Source organism: Cygnus atratus, chromosome 13 (assembly GCF_013377495.2).
Source record: "Cygnus atratus isolate AKBS03 ecotype Queensland, Australia chromosome 13, CAtr_DNAZoo_HiC_assembly, whole genome shotgun sequence".
NCBI classification, from domain to species: domain Eukaryota; kingdom Metazoa; phylum Chordata; class Aves; order Anseriformes; family Anatidae; genus Cygnus; species Cygnus atratus.
The window spans coordinates 12,148,149-12,171,135 of NC_066374.1; the positions used below are offsets into that span (position 1 = coordinate 12,148,149).

General features: G+C 41.7%; 1 protein-coding gene across 35 annotated transcripts in view; it reads left to right on the plus strand.

Moving 5' to 3' along the window:
* PLS3 (plastin 3) overlaps nucleotides 1–22,987 on the plus strand; it is a 58,059-nt gene that overhangs the window by 34,856 nt on the left and 216 nt on the right. For 22 of the 35 annotated variants that reach the window (XM_035541979.1, XM_035541988.1, XM_035541980.2 and 19 more), the window contains 14 exons: nucleotides 1,291–1,454; nucleotides 4,047–4,176; nucleotides 4,610–4,742; nucleotides 5,917–5,998; nucleotides 6,677–6,842; nucleotides 8,150–8,292; nucleotides 9,756–9,851; nucleotides 10,286–10,481; nucleotides 11,084–11,162; nucleotides 11,815–11,929; nucleotides 12,072–12,205; nucleotides 13,066–13,189; nucleotides 13,762–13,886; nucleotides 14,473–15,788. In XM_035541979.1, the coding sequence (XP_035397872.1) occupies nucleotides 1,291–1,454; nucleotides 4,047–4,176; nucleotides 4,610–4,742; nucleotides 5,917–5,998; nucleotides 6,677–6,842; nucleotides 8,150–8,292; nucleotides 9,756–9,851; nucleotides 10,286–10,481; nucleotides 11,084–11,162; nucleotides 11,815–11,929; nucleotides 12,072–12,205; nucleotides 13,066–13,189; nucleotides 13,762–13,886; nucleotides 14,473–14,605 (1,820 nt within the window). In that variant the 3' untranslated portion in view covers nucleotides 14,606–15,788. Of the gene's footprint in view, nucleotides 1–1,290; nucleotides 1,455–4,046; nucleotides 4,177–4,609; nucleotides 4,743–5,916; nucleotides 5,999–6,676; nucleotides 6,843–8,149; nucleotides 8,293–9,616; nucleotides 9,644–9,755; nucleotides 9,852–10,285; nucleotides 10,482–11,083; nucleotides 11,163–11,814; nucleotides 11,930–12,071; nucleotides 12,206–13,065; nucleotides 13,190–13,761; nucleotides 13,887–14,472; nucleotides 15,789–22,987 lie in introns of those variants that run through there. The other 13 variants (XM_050713471.1, XM_050713472.1, XM_050713475.1 and 10 more) reach the window with 2 other exon arrangements.

The following is a 22,987-nucleotide window of genomic DNA, read 5'->3' on the forward strand; positions in this document are numbered from 1 at the left end:
TAAATATTAGAAATGGAGGCTTAGGCACTGAATCAAGTTCCCTGGGCTGTCTGTGCCACTTGCCTACAGCAAACAGATTTTAACGTCACTTCTGAGCTGGTGGTAAGAGCACAATATGTCTGCAGTCCCTGTCTCTGGCCATGATGGAGGGTCACACTTATGTGTTGGCATGTTAATCTGGGTGCACGGGCTGCTTCAAATGCTCTGGCCTCTTGTGGACATGACTTTTCTAAAACCTGGGTACCAGCTGTGCTGGGAATCATGATGTTTGCTCACCTTAGTCCTCTTGTAGAAGGCAGCACCCAGCCTGTGCCTTTCCATGGTGGCATTAAAACCATGCTTGCCTGAAGAAAGACTGGGGCTGCTGGATTTGCACTGCGTGATCTGAAAATGTGACAACATCTGCAAAGGGGATGGGATCTGTTGATGTGTAAAGCTCCAGGCTTGCACTTATTTTTGTTTTCTTTCTCTCCAGATCTAGTAGGTGATCACATCTCAATGAGTGTGAAGTGCTGCTGTATTTTGGCAGTGACTGTCAAAGTGAATGTCATTGCAGAGCTTTCTTGGGCTGTATTAAAATGTCTGGCCTCAATTTTCTGTCAGCAATAAATGAATAACATTATCAACATGATTAAAAAAAGGAAATGCAGAGCTGACTTAGTGTTTTCAGCTTAGAATGTAAAAAGTGCTGTGTTTCATTACCTTCTATTTTTAACGCACAAACACAGCTGCAGTGCAGTTCAGATGTAAAAAGTAACTCTGGAGATGATTTATGAAAACACAGATGTTCTCTCGTAAAACTTCTTACAGCAGGCTTGGTCCTGTGTGTCAAGAGCTGTCCTGCTCAGCTCTGCTTTGAAGCTGCCATTGCACAAAGACAGAGGGATCTCATGGCTTGCACTCTGTTCCAAGGATGAGCTGTGTGTATTTAACTTCCACCTTTGGTTCCTGAGTGGTGTCCATTGAATGGTGTACTTCTTGGACTTGGTATTTTTGGTGTGGGTGTCCCGCTTTGTGTCTGCATCCTGCACGGTTCTTGCTTTCAGCAAAGATGAATGGTCTGTGCAAAGTAGCCCTAAAACGTGCGGATTGTGATGATCGTACTAGGAAATCCTGCTTAAACCCTGTCTTACAGATGTCCTCAGTGCATAGGTTGCTTTCCCTAAAGCATGTTTGAGGGTGGGGGCTTCTTTTCTTCCCTGGTGTCTGGAGTTTATCCTGTTGGATGACTGACATATTTCTAAATTGCCTTCTCCTGCCCCTTTTTCTCCTGCCCCTTTTAATCCTTAGACCTCAACAGCAATGGGTTCATCTGCGACTACGAGCTGCACGAGCTCTTCAAGGAAGCAAACCTGCCTCTTCCTGGGTACAAAGTGAGAGAGATCATCCAGAAGCTCATGATCGACAGTGACAAGAATAAAGATGGGAAGATTAGTTTTGAAGAATTTGTCTATGTAAGTGATATTTCTGAATTTTCAGCAATCTCTCAGCAGTCTCTGGTAGATGGCCTGGGGGACTCCTTTTAGAAAAAGCTGAAAAAAGGGGGCTAAAATGGGCTGGCCGTAACACAATCCTAGTTTTCTAATGATGACTTTTGAGGACTTACCATGTAAAAAGTAGCTCTTTGGTCATATACTGAAATGTCTGCGATTTGTTGCGCTGTTGCTGTCAGCCTTTCGATTTGGACAGAGAAGAAACACACTGGTTTTCAAACAAAACAAACAAAAAAACAATATTCTTCAACATGCTTTTGCTTTATGAAAAGTCCATTGGAGGCTAAAAGCCTGTTTCCATGTGGAGTGACAACTGGAAAAGAGCCTTCCAGTTCTCCAAGCATAGAGTATTGAGTGGAATCTGCTCGCTTTTTCCAGGCATACAAATGAATGCTTGTTTTCCCTGTGAAGCAGTATAATTTCCTCTCAATTTAATGGGACTAACAAGTATTTGCTGAAGATTTGTGAGGGCATTTCAAGGCACACTTGGAGATTAATTTATATGCTGAAGTAGGAAAATTTAGATCCATTTGTTGCCTTAAAAGGGAAGAACCAGGAGTAGGGAAATGAGAAAATTGGAGGACGGGTCTCAGCAATTTTCCTTCAGCCTTTTTCTTTAGAAATAGCTCAGATTTTTTTATTAATTTGTCTTTTTTTTTTCTTTTCGAAAGCACAACACTTCCTCTCCTTATCCTTTTTATATTTTGAGTGAATATTGGAAGAGTAATATAAAACATGAGCAGTGCATTTAGGGAGCTGTTCTCGTGTCAGCTACTTTTCTCGATATTGCTTAATTTAGCTTTACCTTTTTCTGTTCCTTAATTGTTTTCAGACCCTCTGAACTTTTGAGTTCGGAGTCGACTAGTAAGTTGGAGTTTGTTTGCAGTTTGTGAACACTTGCATGCTGGGTGCATGTTTCAGCTGTTGGTTTGAACTCGTCCATAACTCTAACTTTGCACTAGGAAGGAAGGAATTCATGTCTTCTGTCAGATGTCAATGGTACCAATGATCAAGTGAATATCATTAGTTGTCTTAGAGGCAACTAATCCATGCAGTAGATGCAATGGTTAGTTATAGAACTTTTACCAGCAGAACCATTGATCTTTTCTAACTATGAGCACTTCTGCTGTGGTTTCTGGGACAAAAAGTAAGACATGAAACTACCTTGAGGTTGGAGTACAAGGTTGGAGTCAGTGTTAAAACATGTTTTCCAGAGAGGGTGTGCAATACCAGTAACGAATCTGGCAAAACTAAAAATACATAACTATTTTAAAACAAATTTAAGATAAACCAACCAAACAGAAAATCCCAAACCTTTGTGCTGTTGAGTCTTCACTCAGGGCTGCCTGATCACTGGGGTGAGCAAAACCTCTGCCTGCCATCAGGAGATGGTTTAACTCTGCACTGCACCATCATCCTGACTTGCTACGTTTCCTGTGTTTAAGGGTTGGGGAAGATAAAGTATGGCAGCCAGGCATGCTGGCCCTGCCAGGTGACACCTCTGCAGCCAGGCAGGCAAGTCCCCATGTCTTGTTTTAACAGAAGCACCTTGTTTTATTTGCAGTGCTATTTCATTGCCATTTCCTGGGCAGTGTTTGGAGAACCTACCTATGTTTTTCTGCAAGATTTGTGTGCAATCAAAAAAAAAAAAAAAAGATAACAGAATGTTGGGTTGGGATGGATGAGACTTGAGGAACCAAACAGAGGAACCCAGCACTGCAGGAACCTGGCAGGAGCAAGGAAGGCGTGAACAAAACAAAGGGTTGTTTTTTTTTTTTTTACAATTGTATTTTCAGTGCGGTTGAAACTAGTTTACTTAAGTTTTGATGGAATTACAGTAGCCTTTCAAACCACTGAATGTATTTTTCCTAATAGTTGCTCAGTTCTATAGGAACTCAAGGCCACTAATAGTAACATGCAACCTGCACAAACTACACAGTATAGTCCTTCTGTGCTAAAGCATCTCTTCTGCTCTCACACGTGAGCATTTTGTCCATTAGTCCACACCTGCTAGAAAAAGACTTACCTGAAACATCTGTTATGGATTATTGCAGATTAGATTGTTATGCTCTAATTAGAGAACTGCTTTTTTTGTCTCCTGTGGGCTGTGGACAAACTCTTGTGTGTGAACTAAAGTCACAGTCACATGAGCATCTGGCTTACACAGAAAGGTTAAAATTACACAACAGCTTTCTCAACTTTAGTCCTGTGGAAACTGCTGCATGCGTACCTGCCTTCATATTGCAAAGGTTTCACTTTTTTCTTGTGGTCCCTTGAAATCTACTTGAAAAGGTAAATGTGTGAGAGTAACTTCAAGCCTAATGCTTCTGTTTCAATTGCCACTTGCAATGTGTGTTAAAAGTGAGTTGGACAAGTCTCTGCCTCCTACCCATGTTAAATTTAATACCACTACAACTTTGCTAGGCCGTTCACGTTTGCTGTTGTACTGTGAAGTTTGCTTTAAAGCTGAGAAACAGAAGATAGCTTCTTCTGTAGCCCTCTCATTATATGAAGGCAATCTTTTGTTGTCTAACAGAGCACTTTAAATTGTAGATTTTCCAAGAGGTGAAAAGCAGCGATATTGCTAAAACTTTCAGAAAAGCAATTAACAGAAAGGAGGGAATCTGTGCGATCGGGGGCACCTCGGAGCTCTCCAGTGAAGGGACCCAGCACTCTTACTCAGGTACTTCTCTGACTTTCACCTCTTTTCTCTGGTAAGTGGAGGCAAAACTTGTAGACCTCTACTACCTGCCCCATGCTCTGCTTTTGTTCTCCAGTAGCTGAATGATCACAGATAAAGGTGAGAGCAGGACGGAATATAGCGTAATGCAAGATTAGCAGTGCGTAAACTAAATATGTGCTTATTTTTGTTAACTGTGCTTGCTGATGAAGTCCTTGTGTCATATTTGAACATAGTAAAGATGTAAAGTAATGAGTAAATGACAGGAATATTCTGATAATTTGAAGTCAAACTCAGATTTCTTTAAACTGTGTCTAATAAAATAGTGTGGTAATGATAGTGGTTTTTTTCCCCCCGGGCTATTGTACACTGCTTTGGGTAAATATTTGCTATGTTGTGAAGAACCCTGTATTAAATTTATAATTGGTTATCTTAGAGGAAGAAAAATATGCCTTTGTAAACTGGATAAACAAAGCCCTGGAAAATGATCCTGACTGTAGGCACGTTATTCCAATGAACCCAAATACAGATGACCTGTTCAAAGCTGTGGGAGATGGGATTGTGCTATGGTAAGTCATGGTGGCTCCTGAATTTAAAAAAGAAAAATAAAATACTCCCCCAAAACACCATAGTTAGGGGAATTTTCATCCTGTTATAGTCTGGTTTTTTTTGTATGCCAGCATGTGTGCACAATATTTTGCATGTATAAAGAGGGGCTCAATCCACCCAGGCTTTTGGTGTCAATGCATGATGCTTCTGCTTTGTTACAAGCTAGTGGTTTTGTCTAGTACTGTTGTTTTGGGCTTGAAGCTAAGTTTGCTGAAGGGGATAAGTACCTTGCAGGAGCAGAAGTTATCCTGATGCAAGCTCAACTTGATGCTAGGTAGCTTGGGGAAGGATAGATTAAGTATCCCATTTTTTTGATATTTAGACAGACAGTAACCTCTGTGGGAATGTTGGTGCTTGTGATAATAGCTGCCCTAGGTTAGTAAAATAACTTATTTTGCTGCATGCTGAAAACAGAAGGTATCCAGAGCTGCTGAACAGCCAGTCTTCTGTGTTTTTTTTCTAAATATAAGTGAATGTAATTGAGAACTAGATCAGCCCAGAATATAGGTAATGCTGCGTTGTTATGTGAAAGATCTCTACTGGACTATGCATTGTTTTTTTTTTTTTTTCCTTTAGCTTGCTTTATTTCCACAGTTTCAAATAATTCAATTATTCAGGTGAAGACTCAACTGAGTAGGAAGTAACTCACAATATAAAGTAAAAACGTAACGTTTTCCTGTTGACTAAAAATTGCTTGGCTTATATTACCCACTAAGCTTTTTGCACTTTTTTGTGCAGTTTTGCTTGTTGGCCATAGTACACCTGTACAATAGGAAGAAGCACGTTGCCTTACTAGACTTTGCAGCAGATGACAAAGTAGCAATGAGTCTTTGCTGGTTCAGTGACTGCATTGTGAATAATTCATGTGCTCTTTTTGCTCCAGCAGCTGAGATCAATGGTGGCCAGTAACATGTATAAGGTTTCAGGTTTAGCTATTAGTTTCAAATACATTCCAAATACATTCTTGATAACATAAATATTAATGTCTGATTTACACAATATTGATTAAAAAAAACAATGCAAAAATAAACACGTAAAAGGGAATGTACCGTGGTGAGTATTGTAACAGTGAAACAACTTGTTGAGATTATATACAAAATGTCATTCAAATATTATTGGTTTTTCTCGTACCAGCAAAATGATCAATCTTTCTGTTCCGGACACAATTGATGAAAGAGCGATTAACAAGAAGAAACTCACACCATTCATAATTCAGGTACAGTACAGTTCTATATGTTTGCAGAAATTCACATTCAGATAGAATAAAGGAAAACTTAGCATGGTGGCTCAAGGAGTTGCTACAGAACACTGGAAAGGAAAGATTTTTAAGTTGCATTGAATTATTAAAGGCAGTTTTTACTGTGCATAATTGGCAATTTTAGTGGTATGGGTACAGTTCAAGAGACTAGGATAACTAGTCTTGAGATAACTCAATGACAAAATAGGTGAAATGGCTGAAATGCAGTTCACACCTGTTATTGCTGCACTGATTATGTACATTGGTATCTTTCAAGCAATCTGATTATTGGTGTGGACCAGCTGTGAGTTGTTCCACAGTAAAACAGGTTTTTACACAGGTGCTTGCACGTATTTGGATATCTTACTGCTTCTCTAAGTCATGTTCTTGTTGATGCCACTAGATGTGACTGACTCGAAGGCTGAAACTAAATAGCAGAGGCTGAAATTAAACCCCTGTGCCTAGTTCAGTTCTTACTGATTCAGTCTGCTACTGTGACAGCTCCATTAAAGCTTCTACTACTGTAGGGCAGCTGGGAGAGTTTCCTCCAAGCTGCTGATGTGTTGGAGCAAGGACAAGGGGGAAATCCCTACTCTGCTGGCACTGGATGAAAGACATCTCCCTGGGCCGTGTCTCACTTGACTGTGCTGTCCACAGGAGAACCTGAACCTGGCGCTGAATTCTGCATCTGCCATCGGTTGCCATGTTGTCAATATTGGTGCAGAGGACTTGAGAGAAGGGAAACCCCACCTGGTTCTTGGGCTTCTCTGGCAGATCATTAAGATTGGCTTGTTTGCGGACATTGAGCTCAGCAGAAATGAAGGTAAATGATGCTGTAAGTGATAACTTGGAGAGCATGAATGTCGTCTTGCTCCTCAGCTGCCGAGGGGCTGCATGTGATGCTGCGTCTGAGCCAGCCAGTGTTGCTTGCGCTGTTGCCTCCAGCCCCGTTGCTACATCTTCCCTCCCCTCTGCCGAAAGGGGAGAGCTGGCCATCGGCTTCATTGAGGGTGTACGCCAGGCTGAGTGCCCGACAGCTGGTTTGTAGTTGCGAAGTTGGCTTGGGTGGGTGGGTTGTGCACGCTTTCTAGACGTGGTCAAAGTTAATGTTACAGCTCTTTCACACTTTGCTTTCCATAGGATTGCCTTTCTTGGTTTAACACCTTACTAGACAGGATGCCTTGCTTTGATTTCATCAGTCCTTTTCTCCTCCTGCTCCCTGATAACGCACAGGCTGTGCTTTGCCTTGTCCCTGCACAGGGATCTCTTAGGTGTTGCAGACCACTTGGTATGAAGCTGTTTTGTGTCCTGTCCCTGTGCCTTGAGGCTTGGACACCGTTTACCTGGCAATGTCAAGCTGTGCTGAGGTTGCAAAAGCTGCTTGCATCGTTTTAGGGTGATAGATCATCCTCCAAAAAGGAGGAGGGTTTCTGTTCTTCAGGAACATGTTTGCAGTGACATGATTCTCTTCAGATCCTCTTTGTCCCCTGTCCATGCCACAGCTGAGCTCTCACTTCCTTCTCAGCCGTGGGAGCATCATGCTGCAGTAATCCCACTGTGCTTGCTTGGTCCTTTGCAACAGCCTCCAAAACTGAAATTTTTTAAATAGTTCAGAGCACATGGATGGAGGGGCTTCAGTGTCTTTTATTTAAGCTTCCTAATCATGTCCTAGTGGTAAAGATGTTTACCTCAGACTTGAAAATCCTGGGTGAGTGAAGAACCCTCTAGCTGAAAAGATGTTTATCATGGTTTCAAGCTGACATTGTTTTTATGAATGAAACAGTGAATATGAAATCATTTGGAAACATTTTTATCATTGAGATAGAAGTACACTTGCATTTAGCTTACTGTCATCAACTTAAAGGACTGTACATAAAATCCAGAGAATTTTGTTATACAAGAAAATGGGAAATACTTTTTCTCGTTTTTACAATGTTTTCTATATTGTTCATATTCTCTGTGGAACAACCCACTCAGGAAACTCCACTAACACCTAAATTGTATTGACTTAACTGGTAGCTGGTTGTGTCCCCCCTCCCACTCTGAAATGTTACTGCGGTTCTGACTCTGGGAGGGAGGTTTGCCTCTTTTGAAACTCATTCCTTCTTCTTACAAGCATTTTTCTTCCAGCACTGGCTGCCTTACTTCGTGATGGTGAAAATCTGGAGGACCTTATGAAACTGTCCCCAGAAGAGCTGCTCCTAAGATGGGCCAACTTCCACTTGGAAAATGCAGGCTGGCACAAAATCAATAACTTCAGCTCAGATATCAAGGTATTGAGAGCTCTCCTGGCTGCGAATGCCTGGGAAAAAGCTGGGAGCAGGCCAGGGCTGTGTTTGCATGTGTATACGAGGCCCTTAATCTACAGACAGGACCTTTCTTAACCTTAATACTCCAAATAGGTATAACGGGTTTTCCAAAGGGTAGATTTTAGGGTACCACACTGCTACTGTCTGTGGCCATGAGAATGAGCCCAGCATTGAACTGTCCAAGTGTTTACTCCAGTGTGAGTGCGATCCTGCAGCAAAGCTGTTGTATGTTTTAATCAAGTAGCAAACTGGTATTTGTCATATGTTTTTGAATGTTCTTGATCAGTCTTTTTTTGATGGAGCTAATTTTCCGAGGGCATGTAAAAAGCACTGTACTGCAATTCAAATGGACAGGGTGAAATAATTAGCCGTATGCTTGTGGAGTGTGATTTCCACATGCTCCTTGCAGGTGGTGGCATTTCACCCAAACTGTCATGGGTGTAAGAGAGGAAGGGAAATAACAGCTGTTTTTTCAGGTGTGAGGCGTGGTTCTCTTCTCACTCTTTGCAGTAGTGAAAACCAGATGGTGATGACTCCTGGTCGGTGTGGGGTTTTTCCACACTAACCCCCAGCAGGTTTCTGGAGCATATTTGCATGGCCAGTAATTGGGAGGAAGAGAAAGAAGACTGAAGTGGATTCTGGGAGAGAGAACTGTCAGGGTGGAAGCGGGGGGAAAAAAGATATTTGAGGTGTGTGTGTGTATGCATGTGCCCATGCATACGCTTTTATTTCCAACTTCAAAACTACACAGAGTACTGCTGACAGTTGTGGCTTGTCTGATGCAGCCCATAGGCTGGCAGGATATTGCAGGCTCCTTTGCAGTACTGGGGAGTGAAAGGACTCGTAAATGATGAATAATTACAGCAGCTATTTGCTCTTCCTAGTTTGTGACCATCCCTGGTATTTTTCCTTCAAATGGTTCTAGCTAATGGGTAGGCACAGGAGAAAACATTGAGGTTCCATGTAATCAGCTTTTTGCCAGAACTGTCTTTTCTGACCCACCTTCATCATCACTGTAGCAGTAGGGGTGGCTGCTTTGTTCAGGGGTTAAGGTTGCGTTGGGGTGTCCACATGGTCTGGCTGTTGGGGGCTGTTCAAGCAAGCAGTGCTGGCATTTCTGCCTCCTCCAACCCCTGAAAAATGGCCGACACCAGTGTGCAACAAAGTCAGTGTGCAAAGAGTTAAAACCCGTAACTATTTGCCTTAAATATTTCTAACCTTTTCCCTTTGTTTTCTTTTTTGCTGCCTGGATTTCTGCCATCGTGCTCTCTTATTAATGTCTGTCAAGCTTACAGATTTTGGTAATTCAGTAAAGGTACATATGCCAATTAGGCACAGCGACTTGGTAAAGATGAGCTTGAAATGAATTGTTACGATGTATTCACTGCTGTGCAGGAGATCTGAGTTCTATTTCTCATCCATTTCAGGATTCTAGAGCTTATTTCCACCTTCTCAATCAAATTGCACCTAAAGGGCAGAAAGAAGGAGAGCCTCAGATTGATATTAACATGTCAGGTTTCAATGTAAGTATTCAGGCTGTTGTGTCTTCGTGCTGTATAGTTGCAAGCTACTTGTGACCCCGTAATTGTTCCATGACATCTAGGTAACCTGGTATCTTAATTTCAAGAGTGTGTAAAGTGTCAGTGGACGTGTGCGTACCTTGGATGTGTTGTGATTTGTTGGTTTTAAATGAGGCCTGGTCACTACCTGCCAATTAACATGTATGACTGAGAAATATTTTGGATTTTTGCTGCATTTGGGAGCATGCTGTATTCTAATTTTGAACCATCACGCAGGGACTAGTGTGGATGCTTTGTCCCTTCATTTGATTAGCAGCCGATGCCCATTGAAGGCAGGTGGAGTTGTGACGTTGCTCCAGGTAGCAGTCAGGAGCTTCCCATCTGCTTTGTAGCTTGGTCTCTTCCCTGACAGATCTTCTCCACTGTGTCTCTGGCAGGAGAAGGACGACTTGCGAAGAGCAGAGTACATGCTTCAGCAGGCAGACCGGCTCGGGTGCCGGCAGTTTGTCACGCCAGCTGATGTGGTCAGTGGCAATCCCAAACTGAATCTGGCCTTTGTTGCAAACCTGTTCAACAAGTACCCAGCACTTACCAAGCCTGAAAACCAGGACATTGACTGGACTCTACTAGAAGGTGATGGCCTTATTGGTCGCAAAATTAGTAGGAGAGAAATATCTCAAGTAAACACTTAGATCACAAGAGACTATGCCCAGTGGAGGCATTTCTGTTGAAGTAACACCTATGATTTGAGGTTTAAGCATGGCAATGGTGGTTTACTCATTTGGGGCAGATGAGGAGGATACCTGAGGGCCTGTTCAGCTGTTCTGAGCTTTGCAATTTCCTGACACAGACAAGAGCACCTTGGTAAAACAGTGAGATGTTCATAGCAGCACTAATTCTTGGCACAACTGGGATTAGAGAGTGAGTTAGCTAACTCCCATGTGAAAGACATTCTTGCTGCACTTCCTGCAAGAAAGTGCAAAAATCATAGAATCATTAAGGTTGGAAAAGGCCTCCAAAAATCATGTTCTTCTGAGGTCTGGTGAAATCAGTCTGACATCCAAAACATGAGGTCAGGGCAATCTTCTTCATTTGAAAAAGTTATAGTAGAAACAATGTCTTTCCACTGAAAAACTTGGAGCTATGCTGTTCAGAACTTACTGTCTTGCAAGGTGGGAAACCATACAGCTCTGTGCTTGCAGAAAGTCATATTGAACTCCTTTCCTTTTGTTTAGGAGAGACCCGTGAGGAACGGACTTTCCGTAACTGGATGAACTCCCTTGGTGTGAACCCCCATGTAAATCACCTCTACGGGTAAGCATTAGGTTCTTGGGAGAGACCCAACCAACGTAGATCAAAGTGGAGATGTGCCCACACCAGTGTCCTGTTGCCCACAGTAATGAGGAAAGAACGTAAGAAAGGGTGTTGGGGAATGGGCAATGCTCACTGTATCCTCCCTGCAGCCCTTAGCTTAGGATTTCTGGGCCAGCACTGGTTTTAAGGGCTGAAGGTGTTTTTGTTTTTCTCCTCTCCCTTGCAAATTGGTACACTCAGATCCCAGTTAGAGCTTGAGCAAACTGCATTACAGCAACTGGACATAGATTCCGTGTCACCTAATTTTAGGGCTTGACTAAGGCATCCTAGTTAGGAGGCAAGATGTTCTGGACCCCTGTAGTCAATGGAGAAAGGTGGCTACTTCTGGATTTTATGTAGCAAAATTCTTTTCTGGATCTGTTGCTGATTACCATGCTGAAACCTGTGTTAGCTTAGCAGCTAGCTGGTGTTAAACATGGAGCATTTCTTCTGCACTGAAAATTACAAAATGTTTTGAATTTTTTTCTTTTTAGGGTTGTTAAACCCTTTTTAGGGTTGTTACAACAACCTGTAAAGAGTAGTAACTATTCGTGGTGTAACCAAATCACTTAAATTGGGAAATGTCAGGGTTGATCAATGTTTTCCATTTTAGTGATCTCCAAGATGCACTGGTAATACTGCAATTATATGAAAAGATCAAAGTTCCTGTTGACTGGAATAAGGTTAACAAGCCTCCATACCCTAAGCTGGGAGCAAATATGAAAAAGGTGAGCATTTCAAAATACTTTAAAAGAAGCCATGGACACTAGGAGCAGAAGCAAATGTGCGCTATCTAGAAATTCCTATTTGAGGCTTTCAGTCAAGAGCGTATTTGTGAGTGATTTTTCTTTGACCTCTTTTCCCGTGTAGCTAGAAAACTGTAACTATGCTGTAGACCTGGGAAAGCATCCAGCCAAATTCTCCCTGGTTGGCATTGGAGGGCAGGATCTGAACGACGGAAACCCAACGTTGACACTAGCCTTAGTCTGGCAGTTGATGAGAAGGTAGGTTTGATGTGATCAAACACATCAGCCTTGTGAATTCAGTACAGAGTTTGTGAAGATTTTTGCCAGGTTTGTGAGATTTTTGCCTGCAGCAGTGGAACAGGTTACCCACAGAGGCTGTAAAACCTTTGTCCTTGGTGAGATTTCAAGACTCAGTTGGACAAAACTGTGGCAGAGCTGGTCCTGCTGCTGCATATGGGAGGCTGGAGCAGAGACAAGACCTCCAGTGAGTCTGTTGTCAGATCTGTGAACATCCTACTGTCCAGGATCACCTCTCTCGCCTGCTCGAGGCTGACCCACATGTAGCAACCATAGGAAGGAAAGCTTAGCTGGCATGACTGTTCTAATGTTTAACTGGAAATTGTGAAAGAGATATTCTGGGGTTGCTTCATAACCCCAGTCTGAACTGGAATGGCGGGGGGGTCACATAACAAAATGGGATATTAACTTTATATTTTAACTAGTTCTGAAAAATTCTAAGATGATGCAAATACCTAAGATATATCTGCAGATTAGTTGCATGTCAGCTCTGCATTTGGCAGTAGAGGCAAGAATGCTCAAACAGATTAAATAGTACCTTCAGCCCAGGCAATTTTGTGAGTTGCTATTACAAGACTCAGGTGCTTCACCTTATTAGACTTTTTAACAGCAATCACATGTTAGATAGGATAGATGACTCTTTTTTTTTTTTTGCTAAAGGGGTAAAAAATAAGATAAAAAAAAATAATAAAAAAAAAAAGAGCTGATAATACGTGAACACTTTCCATGCTGCCATGGGCTTGCATCGCATCCAGGCAGTGTGCTTGCTGGGTCTTAGCCCAGGCTCTGAGCCTTGTCTTGTTCTTTCTGCCTGTGCTTAGGTACACACTGAACGTCCTTGAGGACCTGGGTGACGGTCAGAAAGCCAACGATGACATTATAGTCAGCTGGGTAAACCGGACCCTGAAAGAAGCTGGCAAGTCCACCTCCATCCAGAACTTCAAGGTGCAGGTTCCCCTCTTGCATCCAAAAGGAGAGAGGTGCCCCAAAAGGGTTTCTTTAGTTGCAGCAGGACACGTTCAAGAGGGGATTTTACACAAGACAGGATGCAGCCTGTGCTGGGAACAAAGTGGCTTCAAGCTACCAGAGAGGAGACTTTCAGAGCTGTGTAGTGGGGAATAGTGGTGGGGCAAGAGAGTTGATGGGGTGTCAGAGGAGGGGAGGAGTGTGGTTGGTCTCTGGGGCAGTGGTGGGGTCCAAGCATTGAGGCTGGAGCTGCTGTTGTAGGTTGGCATTGTCCCCTGGGGTCAGGTCAGTGGGGTGGACCTGCTGCCTGTAAACGCTTTTCGTTTTTACACCACTTAGAGTAAATTGGAATCCTAATCTTGTACTGTTACCAAAGGAGAAGCAGCATTTTGGCTTGTTTGTGCTCCAGCTGGAATAATCACTCAGTGCTGCCTGGAAATAGCTTGTTTAAAGTTTGTTTTGTTGCACATTGCAGAGCAGTTGAATTAAGGTGAGAAGTATTCTTAAGGATTAGACACTTATGTTTACTTTTCTCTGCTTGTATTCTCTAGGACAAGACTATCAGTACAAGCTTGGCAGTGGTGGATTTAATTGATGCTATACAGCCTGGTTGCATCAACTATGACCTTGTAAAGACTGGTCATCTGTCGGAAGATGACAAACAAAATAATGCTAAGTAAGTTTACTATCTGAAAAGCCGCATTGCATTGGGAGAGTACACCTACTATCCTGTGACTTAAAGTTGCAAGAGCTTTTACTGCTTTTCTGTAGTTTTCAAACACTGAACCTTTTAGATAGGCAGTGCTTCTTGAAATCGAATTGCTATACTTGTCAGTAATGCCAGAGTACTAGTTGGTTGGACTCTTGCCTGTTGAGAGGAACACAGAAGAGCCCAAGACTGACCTAGCAGTGATCCCTGTTTCTCGCCTGTTTGTTCAGGCTTATGAAATTCTCAGCCAGTAGCTCAGGGGTTTGAGACTGAACCCTAGTCTCTCATCTTGTTGAATCATCATAGGTTGTCAAGTTTGAAGTATGCCTGTGAAATCATGGCTTTGAAACGTGTGTTCTGCGACTATTCTGCAGTGGCAGAATGACAGGAAGTTTTCTTGCAGATAATACTTGCTTGATTATTCCGAAAAAGCAAGCAGAAGAGGGAATATAAATGTTAGCTGATGAGTCTTTGATTATGAATTCTGGCTATTAGCCCTATCAAATATTAATTACACCTTTTAATAACACGCTCCTCTTTCCATGGCAAATAGGTATGCTGTGTCCATGGCAAGAAGAATTGGTGCCCGAGTCTATGCTCTTCCAGAAGATCTTGTGGAGGTGAAACCAAAGATGGTCATGACCGTGTTTGCCTGCTTGATGGGCAGAGGAATGAAGCGAGTATAAAAGGGTTGATCCATGTAAAAATTAAAACAAACAACAAAACACAACAAAAACCCAACCTGCCACCCTGGGTGCATGAGTAGCAGACCAGCTGTGTCCACGCTGAAATGCTGTTGGCCTAGGAACTGTTGAAGTTCAAAGGATGTTGTTTTGCTTTGCGAGACAAACTCGTATCAAAATTCTCAGGGAGAGGAGTTTTAACCAACAGATGTGCTCTTTTCCCAAAGAAAAGTTTGACTTATCAAGAGCTCACAGAAATGCATTCATAACAGACCAGCACCTTGAACGCTGCTCTGGAGCTGTTTTCACCACGTTATTTCTCTGATGCTTGGTGTTGTCCCCACCCCACCCCACCCCCGAGGGCTCTGAGGTGGTCAGTAGGAGTTGTAATGGGAATGGATCTTATTTCTGTCTGCAGTCCAGCTTAATTGCTGTTATTTGGTCCAAGCGCATTCTGGGTTTGACCACTTCCTTAACTTTGCAAACAAAGCTACCGTACAAGTTGGGACCTACAGACCAGCTCGCAATGCTAAATGAGAAATGTTTTGGAAGATGGATCTTATGGTATTCTCTGTACATGGTGCTTTTTTTTATACATCTAACTATTTTGATTACTTTACAAATAAAGCATAGCAGTTTTTTCTCTTGCTGCTTATAAAAAAAAAAAAGGGGGGGTTGTTTGTATTTTTAAGTTAGACTACATATGAGAATACCACCATCCTTGGACTGCGCACAGTAACACATGATACCACATTGCTGATGGCACAGTTGCACCTGAGAATGGAAGTGAATGCATTTTTGTATGCATCTTGGTTCAGTTGTGTGTACCTAGAACATAATTTTTACAAAAATCTGCATGAAAGATATAACTTTTTATTTAAAATGTTGTTGGATATAAAACCATACTACATTGTGGGGAGGTTTTGTGCAGGGAAGAGGCAAATGTTACGAACAGCAGGGTTCAATAAACTGAACAGCAAATGTGCTGGAATATAAAATTATTTTTACAGATAAAATGAAGTGTTGTCGCCAAAGAAGGAAGATTCTGTATCCATAGGAGTTAATATTATCTTGCTTTGGCAAGCTGTTTGCTAGATTTTGAGATCATATTGCTATTCCGAGCTATTCAAAATGATGTAATATGGTGGCAAAGCATTAGTTGAAATAAAAAAAAAAGACACTTAAATCCAGGGTTCTCTCCTTATTTACACTGTCCCAGCATGGTAGCCTGTCATCAGTTGCTTTTAGCGGTGCTTTGGTTGCTTTTTGTATTTTGCAACAGGTCCCATTGATCTGTAAGATCCCTAGAATTAGGGTGTGCTTGAGGGGGTGAGGAGGAGGGTGGTTTTGTTTTGTTTTTTTTTTTTTAGTTGTGTGTGATTTTTTTAATTGGCTGTGTTTTTGTGAGGCATTACCTTTATGATAGCTTCTCTGAAACATTACTCTTGAACTTGTGACTTACTGTGTGGCTGAAGACAATGCCCGAATGTGTAGGGGAAAGGCCCCATTAGGGCAAACCCCAGGAAAAGTAGGAGAAAAGGTTGTACCCCTTCAGGCTCATGACCAGAGACCCCAGGTCGGTGGAGGGTGTGATAGCAGCAGCTGACACAAATCAGAACAGCAGAGAGATTGAAGAGAGGAATGTGACAGCAAGAAGCAAAGGGGAGGTTTTTCCTGCAACTTCCCAAAGTGCTTGAAGCTGAGGAAAGTGAGAATTGTGCTGAAACCCGTGAACTGAAGTGGAAACATTGCAAACGAAAGGTAAAGCAGAAATGTATTGACTGTTTAATGCTTGGCATGAATCTAATCACAAATCTGATAAGCAGGAAGATGCAGCATGTGTTGCTTTGTTGTGCAGCCCTGGTTTGTCCATTCACTGGTACTGCAGTAATAGCAAAATTTGGACTTACCGTGCTCTTGTGAGAAGGTTTCAGTTGTCAAAACATCCTCTTTTATGTGGTTTCAACAAGAAGCAAAGGTTTATTTTTCTCTTACCTCTCATTAGCTTGGTAAAATTCCTCTAAAGTCAGGGACAGATGCAGTATGTCTGCCACATCTGCTATTACCTTCTCTTATGAGCAGTTAGATTTTTCTTTAAAAAAAAATACGAACATGTTTACTAACTTGGTAGGGATAGTAAAGAAAAAATGTATTGACCATTTGATACTTGGCACAAATTTATCATGAATCTGATGCAGAAGCAGATAAAAGATGTTGTTTCATTGTGCAGCCCCAGTTTGTCCATTGGCTGTTGCTGTGGTAACACCAAAGGCTGGAATTAATCTGCACTCTACAAGAGCTTTCTATTGACAAAAAGTGCGTTTTTGTGCATTTTCAGCAAGACACCAGTGCTTTGCACCACCACTACCACTGCTTCCCTGTGGGGCTTTAGCCCACCTTCACCACCCTGAGCTCACTGTGTCCACTTATGCTTGCGTTGACTTGCCTGCAGTTCCAACTGAAGATAAAATAAATCACTGCTACGCCTCTGCACTGTCAGCAGACAACTTCCATCAGACCACAATGATAACATTGCAGTAACATTTACTACCACAAAATTTAGAAGGGAACTCTGGAGAACACCAAGATTCATACCATATGGCAGCTGCACTAGTACTACCTTCCCCTACTACCCGATAGGAAACACCACACTGAAATGCCATTGCCACTGAGCATCACATCTTCCACACCAATAGAACAATAGCCCCTGACTGCAGCTGTAAAACCTCCACTTACACAGCACGACCACACTACTGAAGTGGACAAAGACATGACAGTAACATCACGAGCTCCCTTCTAATCATATTTTTGGTATTAAGGAATACAGCTGTGGGTGTAAAACATTTTAAAAATAGGACAGTAGTGTTGTTTCACCATGCAGGTTTTATGGTAGAACACGGTTATGAGTCCATATAATGTCCGAAGTTGGTAATTGCTGTCACTAAACTGTTCTTCTGAGTGCTTTTTTTTTTTGTGGGGGGAGGGGGATATTTGCATTGATGGGAGATGATCATTACGGGTCAAGGTTTACCAATCGGAAACTGTAAAATTCAAAGTACTGTCAAAACAGTTTTAAAAGTTTTTAATACAAAATTTCACTATTGGCTTCATTCAGTCTACTTCATTTTTCCATATTGCATTAGGTACAAATGACTAAAATATTTTCCATTTAAGACAACCTCTTCTTCATCACTTATTCCTCGCAGTTCTACATGATGCCTCTTCCTCCAGGCAGCCAAAGGAGCAGCATGGCAAAAGGACGACTAAAGCAAAAGACCCGAGCCCTGGTTACAGGGAGGTCGCCCTGCGCAAAGCCGGCCAGTACACCAAAGGTGCCGGCCATGCTCTTCTTACGTGCCCACAGACCTGACGACCGGGACAGCCCTTTGCCCAGAGTGCCTTTCTCTTTGCTCCTCTGCTCCTCTTCTTCATCACTCTTGCCTCGCAGTGCAGTTCCACACCATGCCTCCCTCTTCTTTCTTCCCCACCAGCTGCTGCTGCAAAGGAAGGATGAGACGCTTAGACCAGGGAAGCACTAACTCCTCTCTCTGTCCCCATAGACAAACTCAGTCTATTACTTCTCATTTTCTGTTTATCCTTTTACTCCTCCTTGTTAACTTTAATTTTTTACTTGTAATGTAAATACTTTTTTCTGTGTTGGGTCTTTTCCCCCTATAAATTAGAGGAAAAAGAGTTACATAATAATGTAATATAATGTAATATCCAGGTTTTTGTTCGAATTTCCTGTCACAGTATGCTTATTTTTTCCCTCCATGTTACCTCAGTTTTTTTCTATCATTTTAATCTCCTCCCTTTTTTCATTACCTCATCTTCATTAAAAAAATAAAAAATAAAAACAAAAATTTTTGCCTCCTAGATTACCTCACTTCTCAAAAATTTTACATTAGAGACTTCTAATTTACTTCAGTTTTTCTCAAAAAAAAAAAAAAGCTCATTTTTGCCCTCATTACCTGAGATTTTCCTTCAAGATTCCATCCAATCCCTTCTAATTTACCTTAGCTTTTCCCTAAAAAAAAAATGCTCATTTTTGCCCACAAATTACCTCAACATTTTTTCTCCAAAAATGCCACATTTGATCCTTCTAATTTACCTTAGCTTTTCCCTAAAAGAAAATGCTCATTTTTACCTAATTACGTGAGATTTCCCTTCAAAATAAATGCCACCATGATTCCTTCTAATTTACCTTAGCTTTTCCCTAAAAAAAATTCTTTTTTGCCCACAAATTATTTCAACGTTTTCCTCCGAAAATGCCACCTTTGAGCCTTGTTACCTACTTCACCTACTCCCTGGAAAAAATGCTCATTTTTGCCCACAAACTTACCTCATTTTTTTCCTTAAAAAAAAAACCAGCTTTGACTCTCTAATTTACTTCAGCTTTATCCTACAAAAATGCCCATTTTTACCCACAAATTACCTCAACGTTTTCCTCAAAAAAAAGAGTCCACCTTTGACCCTTCAATTTACTTCAGATTTTCTCTGAAAAAAAAAAGCTGATTTTTGCCCACAGATTACCTCAAAAATTTCTTCAAAAAAAGCCACCTTTGATCCTTCTAATTTACTACAGATTTTCCCCAGAAAAAAAAGCTGATTTTTGTCTACATATTACCTCAAAATTTTCCTCAAAAAAAAAACAAGAAAAACTGCTTTCACACTTCTAACTTACTTCAGCTTTTCCCAGGAAAAAAAGCTGATTTTTTGCCCAAATTTCCTGAGATTTCCCTTAAAAAACAGAAAAAAAAATAAAAGAAAAAAGCCACCTTTGACCCTTGTCACTTACTTCAGCTTTTCAGTGAAAAAAATGCTCATTTTTGCCCACAAATTACATCAACATTTTCCTCAAAAAATGCCAGCTTTGACCCTTCAATTTACCTCAGGTTTTCACTGACAAAAATGCTCATTTTTGCATACAACATTTTCCTCAAAACATCCTACCTTTGACCCTTCAATTTACTTCAGATTTTCTCTGGAGAAAAAAAAAAGCTGATTTTTGCCCACAAATTACCTCAAAAATTTCCTCAAAAAAAAGCCACCTTTGACTCTTTTAACTTGCTTCAGCTTTTTCCTGGAAAAAAAAAAAAAGGATTTTTCCCCACAAATTACCTCAACATTTCCCTCAAAAAAATTCCACCTTTGACCCTTCTAATTTACCTCAGGTTTTCCCTGAAAAAAATGCTCATTTTTGTCCACTAAGTTACCTCACTTTTTTCCTTAAAAAAATGCCAGCTTTGAGACTCTAATTTACTTCAGCTTTTTCCTACAAAAAAAGCCCATTTTTGCCCACAAATTACCTCAACATTTCCCTCAAAAAAATTCCACCTTTGACCCTCCAATTTTCTTCAGCTTTTCTCTGAAAAAAAAAGATGTTTTTTGTACACAAATTACATCAAAAATTTCCTCAATAAAATCCACCTTTAACCCTTCAAACTTCAGATTTTCCCCGGAAAAAAAAAGCTGATTTTTGTTCACATATTACCTCAAAATTTTCCTCAGAGAAATCCAGCTTTCACCCTTCTAACTTACCTCAGCTTTTCCCAGGAAAAAAAGCTGATTTTTTGCCCAAGTTACCTGAGATTTCCCTTAAAAAAAAAAAAGGGTCACCTTTGACCCTTGTCACTTGCTTCAGCTTTTCAGTGAAAAAAATGCTCATTTTTCCCCACAAATTACCTCAACATTTTCCTCAAAACATTCCACCTTTGACCCTTCTAATTTACCTCAGGTTTTCCCTGAAAAAAATGCTCATTTTTGTCCACTAAGTTACCTCACTTTTTTCCTTAAAAAAATGCCAGCTTTGAGACTCTAATTTACTTCAGCTTTTTCCTACAAAAAAGCCCATTTTTGCCCACAAATTACCTCACCATTTCCCTTCAAAAGAATTCCACCTTTGACCCTTCTAATTTACCTCAGCTTTTCCCTACAAATATGCTCATTTTTGCCCACAAATTACGTCAACATTTTCCTCAAAAAAATTCCACCTTTGACCCTCCAATTTACTCAGCTTTTCTCTGAAAAAAGACAATTTTTGTACACAAATTACATCAAAAATTTCCTCAATAAAATCCACCTTTAACCCTTCTAACTTACTTCAGATTTTCCCAGAAAAAAAGCTGATTTTTGTCCACATATTACCTCAAAATTTTCCTCAGAGAAATCCAGCTTTCACCCTTCTAACTTACCTCAGCTTTTCCCAGGAAAAAAAAGCTGATTTTTTGCCCAAGTTACCTGAGATTTCCCTTAAAAAAAAAAAAAAGTCACCTTTGACCCTTGTCACTTGCTTCAGCTTTTCAGTGAAAAAAATGCTCATTTTTGCCCACAAATTACCTCAACATTTTCCTCAAAACATTCCACCTTTGACCCTTTCAACTTGCTTCAGCTTTTTCCTGGAAAAAAAAAAAAAAGATATTTGCTCTGAAATTATATCAACATTTCCCTCAAAAAAATCCACCTTTGACCCTTCTAACTTACTTCAGCTTTTCCCTGAAAAAAAAAGAGGATTTTCCCCCACAAATTACTTCAACATTTCCCTCAAAAATTCCACCTTGGACCTTTCTAATTTACCTTAGCTTTTCTCTGAAAAAAAATGCTCATTTTTACCCACAAATTACCTCAAAATTTTCCTCAGAAAAATCCACCTTTCACCCTTCTAACTTACTTCAGCTTTTCCCCGGAAAAAAGCTGATTTTTGCCTAAGTTTCATGAGATTTCCCTTCAAAAACAAATGCTACCCTTGACCCTTCTTATTTACCTTAGTTTTCCCCCAGAAAAAAGCTGATTTTTGTCCACACATTACCTGAAAATTTTCCTCAAAAAATGCCACTTTTGACCCTTCTAACTTAGTTCTGCTTTTCCCTGGGGGAAAACAAAACAAAACAAAACAGAAACTGATTTTTGCCCCAGTTACCTGAGATTTCCCTTCAGAAAACGCCACCATTTTCCCTTCTAATTTACCTTAGCTTTTCCCTACAAAAAATACTAATTCTTGCCCAAGTTTCCTCAGATTTCCCTTAAAAACAAAAAAAAAAAAAAAAAAAAAAGCCACCTTTGACCCTTCTAACTTACTTCAGCTTTTCCCTGAAAAAAATGTTCATTTTTTTCCCACAAATTACCCCACTTTTCCCTCAAAAGTGCCATCTTTGACCCTGTAATTTACTTCAGCTTTTTCCTTGGAAGCAATGCCTGTTTTTGCCCACTAAATTACTCAAAATGCTTATTCTGTACCCTCTACATCACCCCAGCTTTTCCCTCCCAAAATGTCACCTGTGTTCACTCTAATTTTTCTTAGGTATTCCCTCTAAAATGCTCATTCTGTCCCTATTACCTCTGATTTTTCCTGAAAAATGTTCATTTTGTACCAAGTTACCTCGGGTCCGACCCCCCCCCCCCCCCACCACCACCCCGTTGTCTCTGTTGTCTTTAAACTGCCTGAAGCTTTTCCGGTTGTAAAGCTCACTCTGCCCTGCCTCAATTATCTCCACTTTTCTTTTTAAAAATTATCCCGAAGTGCTACGCTGTTCTCTAAGTTAACTGTCCAAGGTCCCTAATTAATTTGTGCCTTCTGTAACAGCCCCCAGCTCCTCACACAGGCGACTTTTTAAGGTTTATTATTAAACCCTACGAAGTGCACCCTGCCCGCGACCGCTCTCCTCAGCCTCTGCGGCTGACCGGCGCGCGGGCAGGGCTTTCAGTCAGCGGCCCGCCAACGGGCTCGCGAGCGGCGCGAGCGCCGCTTGCCGGCAGGCGCGGAGCGCAGCGGCGCGCGCCGTTCCCGCGCTCCGCGGCTCGGGGCGGCGCCGCCGTGCTGCGCGGGAAGAGACCTGCAGCGCTCTGCGGTGAGGCGCGGGAAGCCGCGTCCCCGTCGGCGGTGCACGGGGTGCGCGCAGCCCCCCACACCCCCGTGTCCCCCAGCGGTGACTGGGCCGGGCAGCAGCAGCACCCCCCCCGCCCAGAGGGGCACACGGGGCACCCACAGGTGGCTGCAGAATTGTAGGGCAATGCAAGTTAGTACCCGCAGATCAGCTGCGTGTCCGCTCTGTGTGGGGGCGGTAGAGGCAAGAATGCTAACCTGGGAATTGATCTGCACCTCCTAGCTAAAGCATTGCCCCTCTGAAGCAAATTGCCAGTGCTCAAAGAGTTTAACAGCGTCCTGAGCCCAGGCAATTCTGTGAGCTGCTATTAAAGGACTGGGAAGGCTAGAATGACTAAATGCTTTAGGAGAAATCAGATAAGAGAGATGGTTCTTCCTTCTCGCTAAAGGGGTTTCAACCAAAGCAGAGCTGATACTACGTGAACGCTTTCCATGCTGCCATGGGCTTGTATCGCATCCAGGCAGTGTGCTTGCTGGTCTTAGCACAGCCTCTGAGCCTCGTC